The following is a 21,873-nucleotide window of genomic DNA, read 5'->3' as shown; positions in this document are numbered from 1 at the left end:
GGGGCGGGGGAGAACAGGAAAGTTTGGTAAAATGTTGTCACATATTTTCGCCCATGAAACCCAACCCTTCCCGCTCCTGAACTATTCTTCTCGTAGCTCAGTCCTATTCAGGGCCCACCACCTCTCATCAAAGAGTGGGACCCTTTATACTTAGTGAAATGATTTTTTGAGTTAATTTATTTAGCAAGCAAAATTTTTCTTTCAAAACAAAGCAGATATCTGGATTTCTGGGTGAGGGTTCAGCGCAGAACCATCTTATAAGAGCATTATAGGTCCCGGGAAAATTTTACTTTTCTGAAATGCTTTATCTGACTAAAAATGTCTCTCTCCCTGATTAACAATTTGCAGGATCAATCTCGAAAATCTTTACCAGATCTCATTATCATGAAGCCCACTAAGCACTCAAGTATTCCGGACCATGCCCAAGTGGGCCCATGCATTAAGGCTCAGTGAACTTCCCTCTTGTGGGGTTCTATGCAGGGCCAAGAGATGTTCTTTTTTTTTTCTCTCTCTCCGGCCAATTCTCATAATAAGCAAGAAATAACAACTTACTCTCGAGAACAGGGTACCCCAATTTAAATCAGCTTGATTTATAAATCATTTGATTTCTTTAAAAAAATCATTGATTTTTAATTTAATCGTTTAATTGACAGTTTAGTTTAATTGACAATCATGAAATTTAAATTTAGTTTTTTTTTTCTTTACATAACTTCAATGATACTGAAGAGTAATCTTGTATGGTATGCATGTTATTGATATGTGGTAAAGTTTGTGATTAAAAGAAGCGTAAAAGATCTTTGGTAAATATAGACTTGAACTTATTCTGTTAGTTTACTCATTAATGCTGAATTAAATTTGAGAGATTACGTGAAACATATGTGTTCTTAAGGATTAACAAGATTTGTTCTAGTTAATAAGCAGTTAGTCAATTTAAATAAAAAAATTGGATTTTTAAATAAAAAAATCTGATACTTTTTAGATTTTTTAAAAAACTTCATGATTTTTTCATACCCTGCTTGAGAAGAAGGGTACCAAACCTTGTTATGTAGGCCTGCTATGGACATGAGATCCTCAAGGCTATGTCTGGATGGACTCCTCATGCACTGAGATACGTCCTGGTTTTATGGGCATTACTGCTAAGTGATAGATCATATAAAATTCCATTAAATTATATTCTCAAAACCTTCATATAAGATTCCCCATTTCAAGAAAGTTATGCATTGAAATAATCTTCTGATTAGAAATCTTCCCTTTTGAAACAATTGTTTTTAAATACAGGGTGATTATAAAAAAACCATCCCGACATATGGGCCCCTAACTATCGTACCATTCACAGAAACTGAATGAAATTTTGGCATAAGGTATTTTGAGGTATGCGCTCAAGAATGATATGGAAAACAACAGTGTCACTCTAACAGTTACGGTTACAGTGAGAAAATTTCGAAAATATCAAATGGCAACACCAAGTTTTTTTGTATTGGAATGTGATCTCCATTGTGAAAAACCCTAAATAGCGTTCGAACGGCAACTGTAGCATGAAAATCACCGGCGGTAGATAGGCTAAAAGTGAGGACAACCAATAAGGACAGAGAAGCAGCATAAAATAAAGCATTTTATTGTGTTTCACAAATTTTCCACATGACCTTGTGGAGGACTGATCAGGCTGGGATCTCAGCCGAAGAAACGGTGTGACGAATGAAACGAACATTAATGCTCTGGTGCACGGCAAAGTCCTTTTTACTTTTTCCTTGCCTAGCTCCGGGGATTTTCGTGCTACAGGTGCCATTCCAACGCTATTTAGTGTTTTTCAGTATGGAGATCGCATTCCAATACAAAAAACTTGGTGTTGCCATTTGATATTTTTGAATTTTCTCACTGTAACCGTAACTGTTAGAGTGACACTGTTGTTTTCCATAGCTGTTCCATTCCAACACTGTTGTTGCTCCATTCTTGAGCGCATACCTCAAAATACCTTATGCCAAAATTTCATTCAGTTTCTGTGAATGGTATGATAGTTAGGGGCACATATGTCGGGATAGTTTTTTTATAATCACCCCGTATAATTATTTAAAAACAACATATTTTTACTGACAGCCCTTAAAATTAAAAGGAAACACATTCACATATTAATTGTTTGTGTCATGAATCATTTACGAGGACTTCATTCTCACCATGTTCATCAAAACACACATCAACTGCGGCTAGAACAGTCCTCAATCTTCTGTCCAGAGATTCAAGGTGTGCTTGAGATAGTACTGGGGCCAGACGATCGAAGCTCATAACTTCCTTTAGAGATTCACCTAAATGTCCGACCAGCTTCCAAAGCCTGTCAAAAAGTTTCCTTCTGATTCTGGTGGGAGAAAAAATACCAATATTGTATTCATATAATACCAATATAATAGTTATTGATGGATACATTTTAGCTAGCATTATAGAAATAAATTGAACAAGATGTAAAAATGAAGGGATGAATGCTTTCATGGCTGGCATAACCAAAAAAAAGCATATGGGCTATAGAGCAGTGGCTCGGATAATCTCAGGACAACTGAGATTACTTCTTCACTACTAGACATGTCTACTGTTGTTGTAGATCGATGTTTCTCAAAGTGGATGACATCATACCTTCTGAGGAACGAAATGAGCTAGTTAAAGGGGAAAAACTAGAAGCTAAAGATACAACATGAGATTCTATGGGATGGCTTGGCAAGGGAGGAGATGTGGGGGGGGGGGGAAACTTCTGAGAAGGGAGGCAGTGAGTCAAGTTTGGAAGACTCTGTGTGTGAAATGTTCAGAGCAATTCAATCTGGATCTGTAGCCAAGACTTTGCCTAAAATAGTAAAACTTTATGAAAAAAAAAATTAAACTAACATCTATTTAAATTAAACTATCATACATGTTTGATCATTTTTGTTGATTCACTGCCATTTCATGCAAACGAGGGTTGGTATTAGAAGTATTAAGAAGTATATTATTATTATGAAGTCATTTTCATTCTTATCGACAGTGGTGATATTATACAGAGGACTGATAGCATATATCCCAGGAGTTTCTTGTACAAATCAATATGAATAAAAATAAATGAGTCATGAAAATAATTAAAATTGAAATTAAAAAGCAAATCAAAATTAAAAGAAAATAAATGATTTTTCAAAAGAAGATACAAATATAGGTAGAAAACTTACCTACAACACTGGTACAATGGTGCTAAAATGGTTAATTCATCCCAATATGGATTACCAAAACTGTGAAGAAACAAAGACAGTTACATCAGTTTCAGGTTAATTGTTTTCCTTGGACAAAAAAGGCAGAATCATGCAGACATAATGTAAACATTTAAAATTATTAAACATTCTGATGGGTATAGATAGAATGAATCATATAATACGATTCATAATATTTTCAAATAGACCAGCACATTATTAAATGAGTGGTTAAGACTAAAGATAGGGCTGGACTCTAAATTGTAGGGGAGTTTTCCCCAAACAAGATGGTCCATGATCAGAATTCCTTGCCATGTGATGTAATGATTGTGAGTCAATAAATAAATTCACAATGAAGTATGATAACCAAGTGAGAGACAACAGGAGGGGACAATTGGAAAAATAGAGAGAGCAGGTTAGAAAATATTTATATTTTTCTTAGAGAATTTTCTCATAACTTTGAGAGGGGGGGGGAATAGCCCCTTTTTATAGAACACCTGACTGGGCCAATGGCTTGTATTGAGTATTGTACAGAGTCAATTTTAGAATTTGTTTACTATGCAGTAGTGTCTCAAAACTTCAAAATTTCAGATAATCTAAGATGTGCTGGAGAATTTTTTGAAATTCCTTCTTGAATTATGTTTTCCACCAAGAACAAGTTTTGTTTCATTTTCTCTCATTTTTCCTACGAATAGAAATATGATGTGAAAAATAAACAGACATGAATGAAAATGGGGTGATTGCTCAGTTTGAAGGGATCTTGATATGGGATCATATTTATGGCTTCAGCGATTTCGGCTCAGTGATGATTGCTCCATATAACCTTTGAACAAACCCCCCCCCCCCTCACGAGGATTGATATAGGTGTCGAACTTTGAAAAAATTTTCTTACTTAGTCTTTACATGATGAAACAAAACATTTGACCAAATTTCATGAATAGACAGCTTCAGCAGATTCAGCTCAGCGTGATTTCTCCATGGTACGTTTGAACCTCCTTATGACCTTCTTAGAGACAAAATTTTCAAAAACCCTTCTTAGTTAGTGTTTATGTCATGAATCAAAACATTTCGTCTAATTTCATGAACAGAGTTTCAGTGGATTCAGCTTGGCGTGATTTCTCTGTTACATTTGAAACCTCTTATGAACCCCATTACGGGTCGAATTTCAAAAATACCTTCTTAGTTATTGTTCAAGTCATGACGTAAAACATTTGACCAAATTTCATGAATAGAGCTTCAGCGGTTTTGGCTCTGCATGATTTATATATATATATATATATATATATATAATTTATTTTTGAACCCCATTATGACCCCTCTTAGAAGTTGAATTTAAAAAAAACCCTGGTTAGTTAGTGTTTACGTCATGAATCAAAACTTCTGACCAAATTTCATGAATATCACTTCAATGGATTTGGCTTGGCATGATCACCCCTATGGTCCCTCCCCCAGGGGTCGAATTAAAAAACTCTCATTAGTGCGTCTTTATGTCAAAACAAAACTATTGACAAAATTTGATATTTATAGCTTCAGCGGTTTCGGCTCTGCAATGATAAATCAGTCAGGACATGCTATTTCATATATATAGATTAGATCTAAACCTCTTCAGTCTTTAAGGGAGCTGAATTTTAGATTTTTTACCTTAATTTTAACTGTGGTACAGCATGAAATTTTCCGTCAACAGATGAGCATGAATAATTTATTATCAAATTGTTTACAACATGTAGAACTAAGTATGTACCTAAATTTTGAGGCCTCTGAGAATTTCACTTAGCCAGGTGGAACTTTATTAAGTGATACCTAGTGTTTCTGACAGGCAACGTCAGCACTGAGGAGCTTATTCTACAATGATTGCCACATGCATTTGTTTTGTTTTCGTTTTCAGCACGTCAGGTACACTTTTGTCCTGATTGGTCAATGCAAACTTAGCTGCACCAAGTTATGATTCTAATTTGACGGTGAAAATAATGTAGGTGAATTAACTGAGTCTATCAATGGGAAAAAAGAAATTGAAGATTTATACCTTTTCCCATTATCTAGAAGTATCACTGCACTGTCAGGGAAATCAGCAAGCACTTCATAGTGATGCCTATCAGCATTACCAATCAAATAATCGAACACAGCTGCATCAATGAGATCAAGTAGTCTACGACCTGTGCTGTAAATACGAATTTTCTTCACTTGCTCACAGTATTTATAGTCTTGCTCCCACCTAATCATATGTCAAAACAATATCTTAATTAGATAAACATCTTTAAAAACAACTTAATTAGAAAATCCAGCCAACTACTGAGGAAGACGATTCAACTTGCCTAGCAGTGATGCCTTCTTTATATGTCCTTTGCCAAGGTGAGCGGTATTTCTTCAGACGATATCTTGCCGGAAGCATCAAGATCACTGCACCTTCTATGGTTTCGCCCTTCCCACATGCAGGATCAGTGGGAGAACAGTAATAGCAGTTCCCATAAAAGCATGTATTATTCTCTATAGCACAATAAGATTAAGTCATTGAATGAAACATCAAACTGTACATATATAAAAAGGTATAATCAAAACTGCAACACTGAGTAATTATTAAAATCATTATCAAGAATTCGACACAGATGGAATCTTTTGTGAGGTTAGGATGAAATTTAATAAAAACAAATGGATGAAATTCCTAAATAAATGAAATTAAAATAGGTTTTGATGACTCAACAATGCTTTTCTTTCTTTCAAACTCAGCGCAATTCTGGTCTATCACCAAAGGCAATTTACTACCGAATGAGTTGTGCCTGAGGTGTGCATGTGTACCTAACAGACTTTACTATGTATATAGTGATGTGCATGAATATTTAGTTTTGCCATCTATTTTTCAAACTATGAGTGAAGCATAATGATTGAATATTTGTACCATTGTGTATTGTAGGACTACAGCTCTCTGTGGCAACAGGAAGTTTGGCTTGCACCCGGGCTTTGAAGTTGGGAACGACAGAAAAACAACTTCAGCTGACTTGACAGTTCTACTGCACTTGCAGGATACAAATCCATTCATTTCAACCACGAATGTAGAGGTTGAATAATGTTATTTAGTCGTATCATATACAGTTATACCCTGACTTACATCAGTAATTTGGTCCAAGAATGATGATGTTAAGTTGAAAAAGATGTAAGGCGAGGTATAGTCCTCCAACTAGGAGATCAGACTTGGCTGTGAACCACCATATTGGACATGCTCTATATATTCCTCATTCTATTCTCATTTCATTCATTCTAGCTCCACAAGCTATTCTCAATGCATGATATGCATAATTGTTGCACTTGAAAGAATTGAATAAAATCGTCTAATGTGATATGATGTAGCCAAGTCTCATCTTGTGGATGGATGACTATAAAACTTTCAAAATGGTGAACGTTTGCTGCTCCCTTCTCAGGAGGAGAAAGGAAATAAATTTGCATGTTTTCTTCATTTTGTTTAATTCTATTTACACTTTTTTGATGGAACTTTTTCGCGAAACATTTTTCTTTAAGGCAACTGACTATGTTCAAATGACAATTTTTTTTGAAAATTGTGGAAAATGGTTTTATAAATTCATTGGGAAGAATATTTTACACAGAATCCAAAACTATTTTATTCTTTTACATGCAATAAGTAACAACAAAGTTATGGCTGATCTAAATCATCTGGAACAATGGTTTCAAAGGCAACAAACAATTTTCAAACACGTTATTTGACTATTCCTTTTTTGTTACTTTATTCCACGCAAAACCTAATTTCTCAAAAACTACACAAGATATTCTAATGAAATTATTCATCAGTGTTCCAGATAACATTAGCTGTGCAATGGACTAGGATCTTTGCCACATGTTTAGAACTTTACAGCTTTTTGAATGAAAAAAAAAATTAACTTTTTTTGTAAAAATTCATGTTTTGTTCCACGAAAACTGCCATATCTCAGAGAATATATTCTGTGTATCTTAAAACTTTTAGTTCATTGCACAGACAACAGTCATAGAAACATACAGCATCAAAACTATTCAAATAAATTGTGTGGTTTTCAATGTACTATGTCTGGCATAAGTACTGAAAACGAGTCAATTTTGAGGACATAATTTAGAATATCTCAAATAGTTTTAGAGATTTCCATGTTTCCCATTTCCACTGGATTTCTATGTTTCATACAATATTTTTATTCAGACCCTTCTTGTTTTAAAATCAGCTTTTCCAAAAAAAGTGTTCCACATAATGCATCTACTTGAGAAAAAAAAAGAGACAAGATGACATAAATGTGGAGTAATACTGTGTAAACATATACTCCGCAAAACACAACGCCGCTGTGGTGGTCGAGGGGTTATAGTGACGGACTCACGATGCGAGGATCCGGGTTCGAACCCCACCGTGGTGGTCGGCTGAAGCTGGTTTTCTGTGGTTACCAACTTCAAGGCGCAAATGCGAGCCGATCTCCCCGTTAAAAAGTCTCGCCACAGAGAGCAACAGTCCTACAACAATAAATCATTCAATCATAACACTTCACTCATAGTTAGAAAAACTGGTGGCAAATGGCAGCACTACACATAACAAGCATTACAGAGAAACAAACAAAAAAACTTCACGCAGGTTTCACTACACGTACACGCACATTCCCGCATGTACCGATTCGTTGGGGGTTCTGCGGGGGGCGGAGTGCATGTGTGGTGTAGCAGTAGTAGGTGGGGCCTCCAAAAAATGGCTCGGGGATTCATAATGTTCTTAAGTCAGCCACCTCGTTGGGCAATTTGCCTGTTGTGGCGTTGTATTTGTATTTGTAGAAGCTATTCTGTAGAATTTCTGTTTGCAAGCAAAGTTTGTTCTGGAAACCTGCTCCTTTCTAAAAAAATTAGAGTACCCCAGAAATTTAAGAGAGCAGTTCACGAAATGTTCAAGCTGGAAAGCCCAAACTATGAGGTTCTTCTTGAGTATATGTGGCAAAATTTTTTTCTGAAAATAGATTGAATGTTTCCTAAAGTTTCAAAAAATTAAAACAATTCAAAAATTCAAGGAAACAGTTATTTTCCGGATATTATGCTCAGCTGAACTCGGAAAGAAAAGCCATCGTGACACAGGACTCGAACCCAGGCCCTCTTGCATACCGAGCAAGAATGCTACCATCTACACCACTGGAGACATGACCCTGCCTTCTTTATTTCACGCACTGTGGCTTGAGGCACTGAAGTAGAGGCATTAGTAGCCTCCAGAGGGGCCATTTCCTGAAAGACAATCCTCTCTTAACTTCAGGAAATGGCCTCCTGGAGGCTACTAATGCCTCTACTTCAGTGCCTCACGCCACAGTGCGTGAAATAAAGAAGGCAAGGTCATGTCTCCAGTGGTGCAGATGGTAGCATGCTTGCTCGGTATGCAAGAGGGCCTGGGTTCGAGTCCCGGGGTTCGATGACTTTTCTTTCCGAGTTCACCTCAGCATAATATCTGGAAAATAACTGTTTCCTTGAGCTGAGAAAAAGCCCCATCTATCTCTCTCTAAATTCAAAAATTATTTGAAAAAAATTAAAACATCTGACTAAAAATGGATAATTTTCATGAAAATTTACATCAACTTGATGAAATTTATGCTTTATATCTTTCCTCTTTCCTTGTCATTGCATGTATAAACCTAGATTCCTTCACTCTTCGTAATACAGGTAGAAAAACCGGACATTTCTTCAAATGTAAAATTATACGTGTATTTGGTAGGACAGTATGAAGAAACGCATGCTGATATCGTACAAATATATTGTACTGTGGCCATCTTCTACCTTAACCATGGACTTTATGCATCAAGACATTGAATTGGTAAGTCTCCGGCACAAATCGGGAACAGACCTAAACCCTGAATCCTATTGTCGCTATCTTAGAGCCAATAGCAACTGGTTTGCAATTGATTTTTTTAGCACAACTCCAAAATCTCTTGGTAGGATCAGCATCAAGTACAATCGTCAGATACCTCAAACCCACTAAAGTATCAATAATTTTTGGTGGAAATTGCCAAATTCCTGATCCAATCTTTGTTTTCCATCTTAAAATAAAGTTTTCAGCCGCTGGAACCATGAAATAGAGACAAACAAATCTAATGGCTTCTCTGGATAGAGGTGTACATTAGGCTCCCTACCTTTTGATTCTAGAAGTTGAAGACTTGTGAAGATGGAAATTTCATTTGCCATCAAGAGTTTAACTGTGTCTAAGAAGCTATATCTTTTGCCTATCACATTTGCCCTTCACATATCAAGATTTTGCCTATGTGAATTGCCGCAGTTCACATAGGCAAAATCTTGATATCAAATTTCCATCTCCATACAAGTCTTCAACTTCTGGAATCAAAAGAACCTAATATACACCAGATACCTACCGAATATGATGTCAGTTTTCTGTGGGATGGTGGAGCTGTTGTAACAAGTGTCAACTGTATGTGGTTAGATTACTTTTACTCAACAGATTAATTACCTTTGACAAAGAATGTTTTTGATAGAGAATTGGAAGCAACAGGTTGGACTTCTGTCTTCAGATTTACGACACGGCCCACAGTCAATGGACACCGAGATAATCCAAGTAACCTGCCAAAAAAAAGGGGAAAATAAAGACAATTTAGTTTTGCATAATATTTTGCAGTCATTTTTTTTAAGACCTGTTCAAACATATAGTGAATAAACTTTTCTCACATGGTCTATGTAAAACATCCATTGCAAATTAGCATATAAAAATTATTATTCACAATGCGGCTATGTTCTTGAGCGACAAAATGTTTCTAATGCTCAGTATATGACCGAAAGAAACCTTTCTTTTATGAATGACAGAGAAAAATATAAAAAAAAACTCTCACCTGTTTAAATGAAAGGCAGCTATTTCACCATTATGCCTATCTGCTCCATCATATGGTGAACCAGTAATGACGTAATCTCTTTCATACCTTTAAAAAAAATGAAATGGAAAATTCTTTCAGCAAATAATAGAATAGTGACAACTTAATGCTGAGCAGAACAATGCAACAACAAAACGAATGCTTGAATCAGTTACTTCATGCTGTCTAACAATGAAAACACACAAAAAAACACGACTACCTGATAGGCTTGAATATGACGTCTTGCCCGCCGTTCAATTTCAGCATGATCTTTAGCTGCGTACCTTTATAACCGACTCCTGCGTAAGTGATAGCGTAAGTTGCTAATGAGTTCAAAACGTAACCAAGTTCTGGTCTACTCTCAGAATATATCTCGTCTGGTTTCACCCAACCAGCTGCCAGATTCCATGGCGAGACTCTGATCGGCACATTGAACTGGATGTCGTTTTTCACAGCACTCAGAATGTCTTGGTATTTGGAGAAGTGTTCTGAAACCGTGAAATTTATAGTTTGCAGCTTCCTGTTGATTTTTATGCCAGCAACCGTCGCCACGCTTGAAATGGTCAAATTCTTGTTGAAAGTGCTGCTATCCTCTTTGTTTTCAGAAATCAGTTTCACCGTCGAATGCTCAAGCTTCAGATTCAATCTGGCAAAATTGGGCTTCAGAAGCTCCTGAGAAACAGAAATATTAAGCATAAAAAAGAGCCATAGAAGGGATGAAACAAAGACTGAAAATAAAATAAAAATCACAAAATTCCTAATGCATTTCAACACAAACAATTGGTGCACTCTTCAGAGGATAAATATAACCATTATCACACTGACTGGGAATCCCACTTGGGTTGGTTAATAAAGCTTAAATCCAAATGGCTGAGTGAAAAAATATATGTGTTTGGCCAAGTAAAACGCCATGGTCAGAGTGAAGCTAAGCACCTGCATGTAAGTCTGCAGCAAAGTTCTGATTGGTTGCCTGTAAAATGAAGCTGTTTGATTACTACTTTAAAACACACCAACTCTGGTGATATATCGCCATACTGTAATTTCCAACCAGTGGAGTTGGATGGGAAATGAAGGCGCCTTCTATCAGTGGTCGCCCCAGACTCGGTAGGTAAAGAACTTATTTCTGATGTTCTTGCCCGGATTCGAACCAGTGGACCTTGACATTAACCTTCACAGTGGAAGACGAGCATCTTACCACTGAATCACACGCTTCAGAGCTGTTTGATTGGTCTATCTCAGTGTTTCTCAACTTTTCTAAACCCAAGGACAAGCGAAATATCCGAAATAATTTGAGACCATTTGTGTCCTGTATTACAGGACAATTCAGTGTTTGCAGTCGTTCCAAATTGTTTTTTACATTAGTCCTGTTTTTTTTTCAAAAATACATATTTGAATTTGTAATGTGTACTAAAATAGAGCGAGAGAAATAGAATAAACAGCATTTTAATAATTATGATATTATGGTCAGGTTCAATTTTTCAGTGATTTTTTCTGATGACAATTGGCTGCGTCCCATGTTTTACCTTATTTAAGATCCTATAGTTCCTCTTCTTTTTCAAAATGAAATACTAGTCACCTATTCATTGGAATGTTTTTGCTTTTTTTTGAATTTCATATAGACATGCATTAGATCAGTAAGTTCATTCATCAGGGAAGGGGGTCCAATGCCCTCATATCCTGAAGCAAGACCCCTCGGCTGGCCCCTTAAGCCAGACTTTCCACGAGCCCTTCTATAGTAAATTTATAGCACAATAAAAAAAATTATAGTAATTCTTCCGGGTCCCAGGACTGAAGCCCTGTCAGCCTCCCCCCTCATCCTGTATCTCCGATCCATATCCAGGATATGAGGGCAGTAGACCCCCTTCCCCGACAAATGAACTGACTGATCTAATGTACATGCATGTCTATAAACACATAAATTTTATTACCTTTCGCTAGTTGTTTTGCGCGTGTCTTTTCAAACGTTTGAACAGCCATTTAGTTTTTTTCATTCTGAGCGTTAGGATTACACGAACCGGATTACATTTTCGTCGACCGGTAAGGCTGAATCCTTTTTATTTATTTTTCTTAGTAATATTCGTTATTTTATTTAATTTTCGTTATTTAAAAGAATCTGGATACCCGGAAAAAGTCTGGGTTTTAATTTTTTTATACCTACAATATACTTATTTATGCAACATGCAGGACCTATGTTTATTTAAATATAATATTATATTTCATGTTTCATGATATTTTTCATATTTGAATGGGTTTTTATTATTGTTTTCCATGCTGGCGATTTTTTTTTTCGGCGTCCGAAGTGTCTAACGGCCTTGGCGACTTTTGGTCAGGTTGTCGAACATGTTTGTCGCCGAAAAAAAAAGTCGCCAGAAATCGCCAATCTCTGGATTATACAGCACCTGTTCCTTCCCCCCCCCCCACTCAGATGATAATGAAAGCAACAAATATATCCCTTGAGGATAATCATATTTCAACTGTTCCCTCAACTGGAATTCATGATAAAAAAAATACACTTGTAACATGACTCTCACATCATGCAGCCGGGTGGGGACCCCAGCCCATTAATTTTTCATGGGCCCCTCAAAAATAAATTCATAGAAAAGAAAATCACCCCCCATCCCAAGCTGGAGCCTTTAAATCCTTACCCTCGCCCCCATTGTCTTTAAACCCAATAAAAAATAAATGCAACATGCAATACAAATCTCACCATCTCTGTTTGACGGTTCGCATGATTGAGTCGGAGATACAAAATGAACGCGATCAACATAAAAATACTGAGACCAAGGATGAGGGTGAAGCGCAGCTTGAGCTTCATTAGTGACTGTTATTTTTGTTTCATCCGTGACATTCAGTGCAAGCGACCACGGATGAAAGACAGTTTTTCAATAGAGAAAAAATGTAAACAAATCTTGTATCGGACGTCTTTGACTAGGAATTTTCGGCAACAGAAATTAATTAACCAGCAGACGACAGAGGCGATAAGACCTCGTAAACACACGTGCTCGTTTTGGAGAAATGTGAAGGTAAACAAACCTCAAGTCCAAGATAATAAAAAAAAAAAATCAACATTAAAAAAGAAAAACCAAGGATGAGGGTGGAGCGCAGCTTGTGTGAGCTTCATTAGTGATTGTTATTTTTGTTTCATCCCTGACATTCAATGGAAGCGACCAGCTGGGATGAATGATGCAATTTTCCAAAGGAGAAAAACTGTAAACAAATACCGTATTGGACGGCCCTGACTGTTAATTTTTGATAAAATTTTAATATAATAAATGAGTGGAGGGGAGAAGTGATGATAAGTCCTCGTAAATACACGTGTCCGTTTTGGAGGAATCTGGAGGTAAACAAGCCGTAGTTGGATTAGGAGATAGAAACTGAACATGACGGTTTTTTTTGTTGTTGTTGGCATTTTCCTTCATAAATTTTAATATTTAACTCCGAGGATGAAAACATTAGAGATTTGAATTCATATGAAAGAGGATTCATGCTGTATTTGAAAGCGATGGACCGTAAATTTGTGTCCGGTATGTTTCGATGACCCTCATGTTTAATTCATGTTTCCATGTGACTTCTAGGACACTAACTTCACTGCTGACTGTATTGCGTTAGAAATAACATCATGGGTAAGTTGTAAATGTGGTTTCTATTACACTATTGATGACCATACCATTTTAATGTAGATATCTACGAGTTCCCACATGATTTATACCCGGACCGTCTTAACACACGGGGCTGAAGTTCATAGAAGGTCCTCGTGATGATGAGAGGAAACATCTATAGGAGACATCTTCAACCCGTTTCTCGCGAGCACCAAGGTTCTCCCCGAAGTACCCTGGGTGCTCGATGCTCGTATTCAATTTCGTGCGCGCGAGCACTTGATCGACGTTCCAATTAAAACAACTTGTAGCAATTGCATTCAATGATTGAAATCATCCTGATTTCATGCATTCGTATGTTATACTTGTGGTAAGGGTGCTCTTGTAATGACGGGTACAGGCAGTGCTCGCGACTGGGCAGAGGTGGAAGACCTACGAGTCCCTCCTTTTTTTTTGTTGACTTCCATAAATTATTATTCAATTTGTACTCTGAACTTTTCAAAAACGGATGTCGTCACAACTCCATGGACCTCTCTCCCTGGTCTCATTAAGACGCATATTTACCAATGTTTTGCCCCCCCCCCCCAATCCAGCTGCTCAACATTTTCTGATGATCTTTGGTAATATGATTTTTGCGATTAAAGGCCCATTTACACACAATGACACTGGCACCAGTAAAATTCATTTATGACTTTAACCGGCATTGACGAGATATCTTGTCTTCATAAAAGCCTCTTTTTTATCACTGACAAGCCTACGTATTTTGAAAGTTGATTTCTGAATAGAAAGCTTTTACCCTATACCCCTTAGCTTACACTTGCTGAAAATTTGAAGGAAGCTTACTTCGTTAAAAAATATGAGGGTATTTCGAAGAGGGGTTTAGCTATTTCTAATTGCTGCTTAAAGGGTTAAGATTTTTCCTGCATTCGTATCTTCTTCGATCGCCTGCATAATCATTATTGAGTAATAATAGGCCACAAATGTTCGCATAACATCAATCAATCATTTTTGTCGCACCACTAATTTTCCACACACAAGAGCTAATTAGATCGGGACCTACAATTTATTGCAGATTCCAAACGACAGCCTTTTTTATACTCACCGAGAGGTTGAAGCCCTAACCCCTTGGTGTGGGATTCCCCACGTTAGCAATGTTTGTCTGTGGTTACATCGCCGTATATGTTGTACCCCTGTGTCAGGAAAGTTTCTGACAAGGATAAACCAGGTATCGAACTCGCAACCTCCTTTGGTACTTTATCGACCTGGGCCACTGTGCCCTCGCATAAAATCCGTTCAAGCAGCTGAATGATAGATGTTGAGTTGGAAGGCAGAAGGACTTAAATGTCATATCATTCATAGGCATAACCTAGTATCGAAAGAACTGGATGACATGTCTTTACTGTCAAGCACCTTCTGACTTCCAGAACGAAACAACATTTAAACCAATCCAGGAAAAGTGTTTGTTTAATTCAAGTTTTTCTATTGTTCATAATTAATATTTTGTTCCTGTACAAAATTTAGCAATGTAACAGTGTTTCCCAGAAAACTGGGGAAGAGGCTGCAAATACGAAAACAACCGACTGTGTAATTGGTAGACTTTATTTCATTATTTCTTTGGTATGATTAATTTATGAATAATTTCCAAGTTTTAAAGATACACATACCTTTTTTCCCCGCACGTTTTTTGTTGATTTTTATTGTCTATATATTTTCTTGCATGTCAGTGTTGAATTCACGAGAATAATTGATCATTTTCTTTTCTTACAGACACGTTTGTTAGTAAGAAGGCACCTGGAGGTGGAAATTCGAGTGAAGTGTATGAGGTGAGTGGAATTTTTTGTTTCAAAATCAAATAAGAATTCCGAAATTTTGAACCTTGATGCTTGAAGAGAAGGTTCATTTTCAATGAAGGGGAAAAAACTCGCTAAAGTAACACAAAAGACACCAACAGAAAATACCAACCTACTCCTTTTGCCTGCGACCTTTTTTTACCCAAAGAAAATGAATGGAATTGCCCTTCGTGACGTAACCAGAGGCCAACTCAGTCTGGGTGTACAATACTCAACATTTTGTCGACGTGAGTGACAGGAAAGTCGTATAGACTGGAGCATAAATCATCTGCAGCAGAGCATATCTTCTTCAATAGCACATCTAGGTTCTTCCTCAAATTTTCATAGCGCCAATAACAAACATGGTGGAAGAGGTTTTTTTGTAGTACTTAAATAATTCTGCTATTCTTCTTGAAGGTCTGGGGTGGGTACCATCAGGGACGTGTTAGATATTTTGCAGGCCAGTGCAAAAATAGCTTTGTGGCCCTCTAAAATGAGTATTCCCAACACAGTGTTTGTTGGCATCCTGACCCACACCAGTTTTGATTGACACCTAAGAAAGACTATCAAACGAATAACTTATTTCAAGGTTATAAAAGGAAAACGTCATTCGGAAATAAATTTGCATATCAATGCCCACTGCAAAAAATTGTGCCACCTGAACCATTACTCTATATCTATATGCAGGGAACCACAGGGGCGAACACGATCGACCTTTCCAGGGAGCACAAAAATTCTTCCTGAAAAATTTTGTGTCACCACCTTCTGAAAAGCATTTAAATTAACAGAAATTGGTTAATGTAACATATAAGGGGTATTTTTTCACCAAAATATTAATTCGTTGTCCCCTCCAATTAGTGGTTGTCTGGCGGAGGAGCACGGGTTCCCCCTGTCCCAAGGAGACACCAGATCCATCTGCACCCCTCCTCTTGGCTGGAGTAGGGCGGCTCTGTCATAACCAGGGCCATCTTAATACTATCATGGGCCCCAAGTGATTTTTTTGAGGCCCTACCTGGCAACCTTTCGAAAAATTCAACAGCTTCTAATTTTTCTGAGGCCCCCGGGCCATGCTCAGATGGGCCCTGGTCATAACCCTGGCCAGAGGGGTCAGAATATTAAAGGTTCTTTGCCTTGGACAGAGTTTTGAGGACTAATTTTGGTGAATTCTTCCCACAAATATATTTCCAAGAGTTACCATTACTGATTTGATGTCTAAACATCTGGGAATTTGATGCCATCCATCAATAGATTAGAAAATATTATCCAACAAAAAGAATTGTTCATGGGATAGATGCTGCCATTTGATATTTATAAAGAAAACTTGAATCTAGTATCGTCATTGGAAACAATGTCCCGTTTCTTCAATGGAGCCAATTTTTATTTTTATTATTTTATGAAATCAAGGATTCAAATAATTTTTTTACTCATAAATCGCAACTATGAGTAATATTCACCTCCTATATTTGCTACGTTTAAACTTTTTTTCGGGAATTTATTTTAATCACTGCAATTTTGCAGTAATGCTTCATTTCTCCCTGTTGGCAATTTTTCACTGATTTCAACAATAGTTTGCATTTACATTGCTTACTTTTGACATTTTTTGGTGATAATTGGCAATGACCTGTAGGCCTACTTGAAATCCTAGTTTCCCGTAATTTTCATGAGGAAATTGATCTTTTTAGATTTTGCGGTCTTAAATACGGGAACAAGCAAATGCCAATTGTAGATTGGACAAAACCCATTAATTATGATAGATATTTTTGAAAAAGTTGCCAGGTGGCGGGAAATGAAGCACTCAAAGATTGTCTAGTATATTTAGTCCCAGCCTTATTGCAAACAATATAATTAGATGATCAAAGACTTAAATAGTTTTCTGCTTTCGCCTTTCATTTCAGATTGCAGATAACTGGATCTCTGGATTCACTTATTGCTTGTTCATAGCATCGATCGGCCTATGCGCCGCATTGCAGTATGTGGTATACGCTACAAAATCAAATATAGCCTCCGCCAACAACCATCATTTCAAATTGTTTCAAAGGAGGTACTTTGTGATATATTTCCTGGCACTTTTTGGGGATTGGCTTCAGGGACCTTATATCTACAAACTGTACAGCCATTATGGATTCGCCAGCAGTCAGATTGCTGTTCTTTATGTCGTGGGTTTTTCTGCGAGCATGCTTTTCGGCACAGGAACAGGTGTTCTAGCAGATTATTTTGGCCGAAAGAAAATGTGCATGGCATTCTGTATCACATATTCCTTGTGTTGTTTGACGAAGCTTTCTCCAAACTACAACATTCTGTTGTTTGGACGACTCCTCGGTGGCATTTCGACGTCTCTTCTTTTTTCGGTTTTTGAGTCATGGTATGTTTATGAGCATGTGCAAAAATATGACTTCCCCAAAGAGTGGATATCTGTAACGTTTTCCAAAGCAACGTTTTGGAACGGCATTCTAGCTATAATCGCTGGCATCCTTGCAAATTTCAGTGCAGAGTTCCTAGAACTCGGGCCGGTTTCACCGTTCATTCTTGCCATACCATGTTTCTTACTGTGCTGCATAATAATGCAGAGAGCGTGGAGTGAGAACTATGGAAAGAAACAAAGCAGTTGGAGAAAAATGTGTGGCAGTGGCCTGCAGGTTATTCTATCGAATCCGCTTATTTTAATGTTGGGAATGGTGCAATCGTTATATGAAAGCGTCATGTATGTATTTGTTTTCTTGTGGACGCCAGTATTGGATGTGGATCATCCACCATTGGGAATAGTATTCTCTGTGTTTATGGTGTGCATCATGATCGGCTCGGCCTCCTACCAACTTCTACTAGATAGAAAACTCAATGTCCAGCAGCTGTTGCTGCTTGCAGTCGTCATGTCCACAAGTTCTATGAGTGGCTGTGCCCTGGCAACAAGCTACGAAAAGACCAACGTCATACTGGCATACATCTGTTTTCTCTTGCTTGAGGTGTCAGTGGGAATGTACTTCCCTGCCATTGGTTATCTAAAAAGTCAATTCATACCCGAATCACATCGTGCAAACATAATGAACTGGTTTCGCGTTCCTTTGAATATTGTAACGTGTTTTGTTCTCTTGTGGCTACACAATGAAAGCGGCATGAGTGGAAATTGCATGATATTTCTCTTTTGTACCGGTATGATGCTTATGTGTGCTCTAATTAGTGTGCAACTCATTAAAATTGTTGGCAGAACTACACCAATTGTAGAGCAGATGTGCTAGTAGGGAATGTAATTCAGTGTTCATGGCAATGGTGATGTTTTGCACCATTTTCCATGTAAAATGCTCATGACATAATTTCTGATGAGAACATAATTGTAGGTAAAAGATCTTCTCGATAGAAATACAGAAACCATGTTAAACTGTGCTTCAATATATAGTGAAATCAGTTATAACATCGGCACTATCATGTCCAAATATTTTATGGAATCAATTTTTGTAACAAGTGTCAAGGAACATAACTCACCCTCCCTTCTTGGTGTATAACAGGTTCCGTTGGGTTCCAAACAGAAATGGTTCTGAAGTGCCAAAAAAAAAAGGCAGCTATTGTTTTTTGTTCAAGATTAACAGTTTTTATGACAAAACATGGTGATTATAATTGATACTGTTAAATAAGAACTACTGGTCAAAATGACTTGAAAATTTGTGTGAATAGTCTTTAAAAAAATGGAATTTTGTTTGGCGAAGCTATAAAAAACTAAAAAATTCACAGATAGGTGGCACAGTACTCGTAAAACACTGAACTTGACTTCACAGAATGGAAACAATACTCAGCCAGGGTAAAAAATGACAATATCTCAAAATTTCATAATTCATGGAAATGTAAGAAAAATAATGTTCGAAGGAAATGTTGAATATATTGTCCATCATGTTTTGCTACAAGTTTTAAGTTCAAAACTGCATGTCCCACAAAGATTGGGTGGTAATGCTGTGGAAACACCTAAAAAAATGTTGTGTTATAGATTTGAAACGACAAAAGCTCTCCAGAGAAGGATTTCAAAAAGCCAGGAGGCCTGCATTATGCATCACATGTAAACTATTACCACTGGCGCACTGATCTGCTGTGGAAAACACAGTTTTACTCTTCCAATTCTTATCAGAACATGGCGGGCAACATATTGAACATTTCTTATGTTTGTTGTAGGTATTTCTTTGGCGACTCCGTTTTTGGGATGTTTTCGTGAAATTTTGTCTTTTTCTGCTCTGGCTGACTGTTGTTTTAATTATCTTAGTGTTTCCCATATTTGAATGGGAAGTACAGCACCACCTCATACTGCTTAACCTTTACATACACCTCTTACACATTCCTCTTCAGAATTTCTAACAAATCAGTGGGCTACATGTCCTTTTCCCCGTTAAATAGTCTTGTCGCAGAGAGCATTAGGCACAACAATTATGAATATTCAATCATTACACTTGACTCACAATGTAAAATATGGATGGCAGCATAGGCTGTTAGGTAAGCACACTTTGTTCCAGACTCTGCCACAAAGCTGGGCTTGAAGAGATCTCGGCAACAGGATAAGTCCAGTGGCGTTGTCTTGGCGTTCATTCAGGTTACACCTGAATGAGTGTTCTAAGTGTATGTATGGCACCTAACGTATTTATGTTCTTGATGGTGCTGCCATTTATTACAGCAGTTATATCATTCTGACTAGTAGTTCTTATTTAACAGCATTTTGAAGTCAAAACTTTAATTGCAATCACCCCATATAACTGAATAGATATACTGAACAGGATTTCTGCTGGCTGTCTATTAATTTTAATGATTTGGCTAGCCATATGAAGAACAATTTATAGCCAAATCAGGCGGAAGCTTAATTTACCTTCCCTGTTCACTCGTCAAATGAACTTATCTGTTCATAAAATTTGTGATGCATTTTGTAAAAAAATCCCTATAATCCGCGTTTGCCAAACAAACATTTCTCACCTACATTTGCATTGCAATCAATAGAATTATTTTCAGATGGTTTGTTTCGATAACCGTTTCTTGACACACAATTAGTGATATTTCACAGTATTGATCACGTGACCTGAGATGTGTAATGAAATGATAGTCAAAGATCAAATAACAAAACTGATTTCTCTACAATGTAAAAAATATTTTTTTTAGAACGTTGTAAAATATTCAACAAAGTGCAGTGTCTGTCACTGGTGCCTGACTTTGAAGTGGTATAGAGTATTTATATGCATTGAACTCTGTAAAATACTTTTGTCTCAGATTTCCGTTTTTGATTGACGTTCACTACAACGCATGAAGACAAAACTGCAAAATTATGAGAGGGTATCTTAGTCACTTTTATAGTGGATGAAACTATATTTATTTAGGTTTAAATGGGCCTGATAATCTGAAAAAATGCTTCATATTTTCTGAGGGGTGGAGGAAATATAGAGAGCTGTGTTCTCCATGCAATTTTCGGGTTGAAGAATCCATCCTAGATGGGAGCTTATGCACGGAATTATAAAATCAATTCTGATAATTATACGTAAAGAAATGCATAGGCTATACTAAGGAGAATGAATGCTCTCTCGCCCAGAAAAAACATTTAGGTTTCACACATAAATTTTATGTTTTGTTTGTTTTTCTGCTGAGAGTATTATGAATTGAAATATATGTGTCATATTTATCAAATTATACTTCAAATATAACTGTTCACTATTTTAACAGTTCTATTCAGGGTGATTCAAATTGTTTATCCATAGGACTATCTCTGCAACCATTGACTTTTAGAAATATATTTTCAATTGCAAATACTTTCCAAATGACATTCAGTTTCTTAAAATTATGTAATTTATTTCAGGAGGGTAACGTGTCCATAAAAAAATTAACATTTCATACAGTCTCTGTGTCTTGAAAATCCCAGTTAAAAATTTTTTGCTTTCTCTCCTCAAGGCAAAAAAAAAAAAATCCATGTTTCTGAGCGCAATATTCACTGAGATATTTGAATTCCAAAAATGAGAAAAAAATCTGAAAACAACAGCATAAACTTAGACATTTTTCCCCTCATTCAGGCTGTTCTCTCCAACTTCTGTGATTTTGGAATTCATATATGTCAGCATCTTGCACTTAAAAACATGGATTATTTTTTTTTAAATCAGGAAAGACTGGAACAACTTTCGAATTGTAATTTTTATCACATGGGAACTGTATAAAAAATTAATTTCATTTTTTATGTACATGAACCTGCATGTCATTTGAAAACTTTTTGTAATTAAATATATCCTTCTAAAGTCAAAGGTTGCAGAGTTTTTACTATGGAAAAACAATTTGAATCATCCTTGTATACTGGAATATTTGTGGTAAGAATCGCTCAAATGATCAAAATGCTGATTTTTAATTGAAGCTATGAGCTACTTGTTTGGCTAATAAACCTGTTGTGTGATATTAA

General features: G+C 36.8%; 2 protein-coding genes across 2 annotated transcripts; one reads left to right on the top strand and one right to left on the bottom strand.

Moving 5' to 3' along the window:
* Nucleotides 1-1,967: 1,967 nt before the first annotated feature.
* Nucleotides 1,968-12,960, bottom strand: LOC149068730 (glycosaminoglycan xylosylkinase). Its single transcript, XM_089251410.1, has 8 exons — nucleotides 12,756-12,960; nucleotides 10,269-10,720; nucleotides 10,031-10,117; nucleotides 9,655-9,764; nucleotides 5,513-5,684; nucleotides 5,224-5,412; nucleotides 3,183-3,242; nucleotides 1,968-2,350 (listed from the first exon to the last, which is right to left on the bottom strand). Exons 1-8 carry the CDS (start codon nucleotides 12,861-12,863, stop codon nucleotides 2,140-2,142), a joined length of 1,389 nt encoding a protein of 462 aa, XP_089107536.1. The 5' UTR covers nucleotides 12,864-12,960; the 3' UTR covers nucleotides 1,968-2,139.
* Nucleotides 12,961-13,363: 403 nt separating this feature from the next.
* Nucleotides 13,364-21,873, top strand: LOC149068729 (solute carrier family 61 member 1-like). The gene is made up of 3 exons (XM_089251409.1): nucleotides 13,364-13,671; nucleotides 15,412-15,467; nucleotides 17,369-21,873. Exons 1-3 carry the CDS (start codon nucleotides 13,668-13,670, stop codon nucleotides 18,704-18,706), a joined length of 1,398 nt encoding a protein of 465 aa, XP_089107535.1. The 5' UTR covers nucleotides 13,364-13,667; the 3' UTR covers nucleotides 18,707-21,873.

The sequence above is a fragment of the Pholcus phalangioides genome, unplaced genomic scaffold (assembly GCF_987345545.1).
Source record: "Pholcus phalangioides strain wild (caught in Gottingen) unplaced genomic scaffold, Ppha-v1.0 ptg000024l_1, whole genome shotgun sequence".
Classification (NCBI taxonomy): Eukaryota; Metazoa; Arthropoda; class Arachnida; order Araneae; family Pholcidae; genus Pholcus; species Pholcus phalangioides.
This window is presented reverse-complemented; position numbering and strand designations above follow the sequence as displayed.

Bases quoted from the DNA above. Each gene is read 5' to 3' on its own strand.
- LOC149068730 (XM_089251410.1), bottom strand. From the start codon at position 12,863: ATGAAGCTCAAGCTGCGCTTCACCCTCATCCTTGGTCTCAGTATTTTT. The intron at 10,721-12,755 runs GTGAGATTTGTA...TCTGTTTCTCAG, and splicing joins CGAACCGTCAAACAGAGATG to GAGCTTCTGAAGCCCAATTT. The intron at 5,685-9,654 runs GTAATTAATCTG...ATTGTGCTATAG, and splicing joins AAAAACATTCTTTGTCAAAG to AGAATAATACATGCTTTTAT.
- LOC149068729 (XM_089251409.1), top strand. The intron at 15,468-17,368 runs GTGAGTGGAATT...CTTTCATTTCAG, and splicing joins ATTCGAGTGAAGTGTATGAG to ATTGCAGATAACTGGATCTC.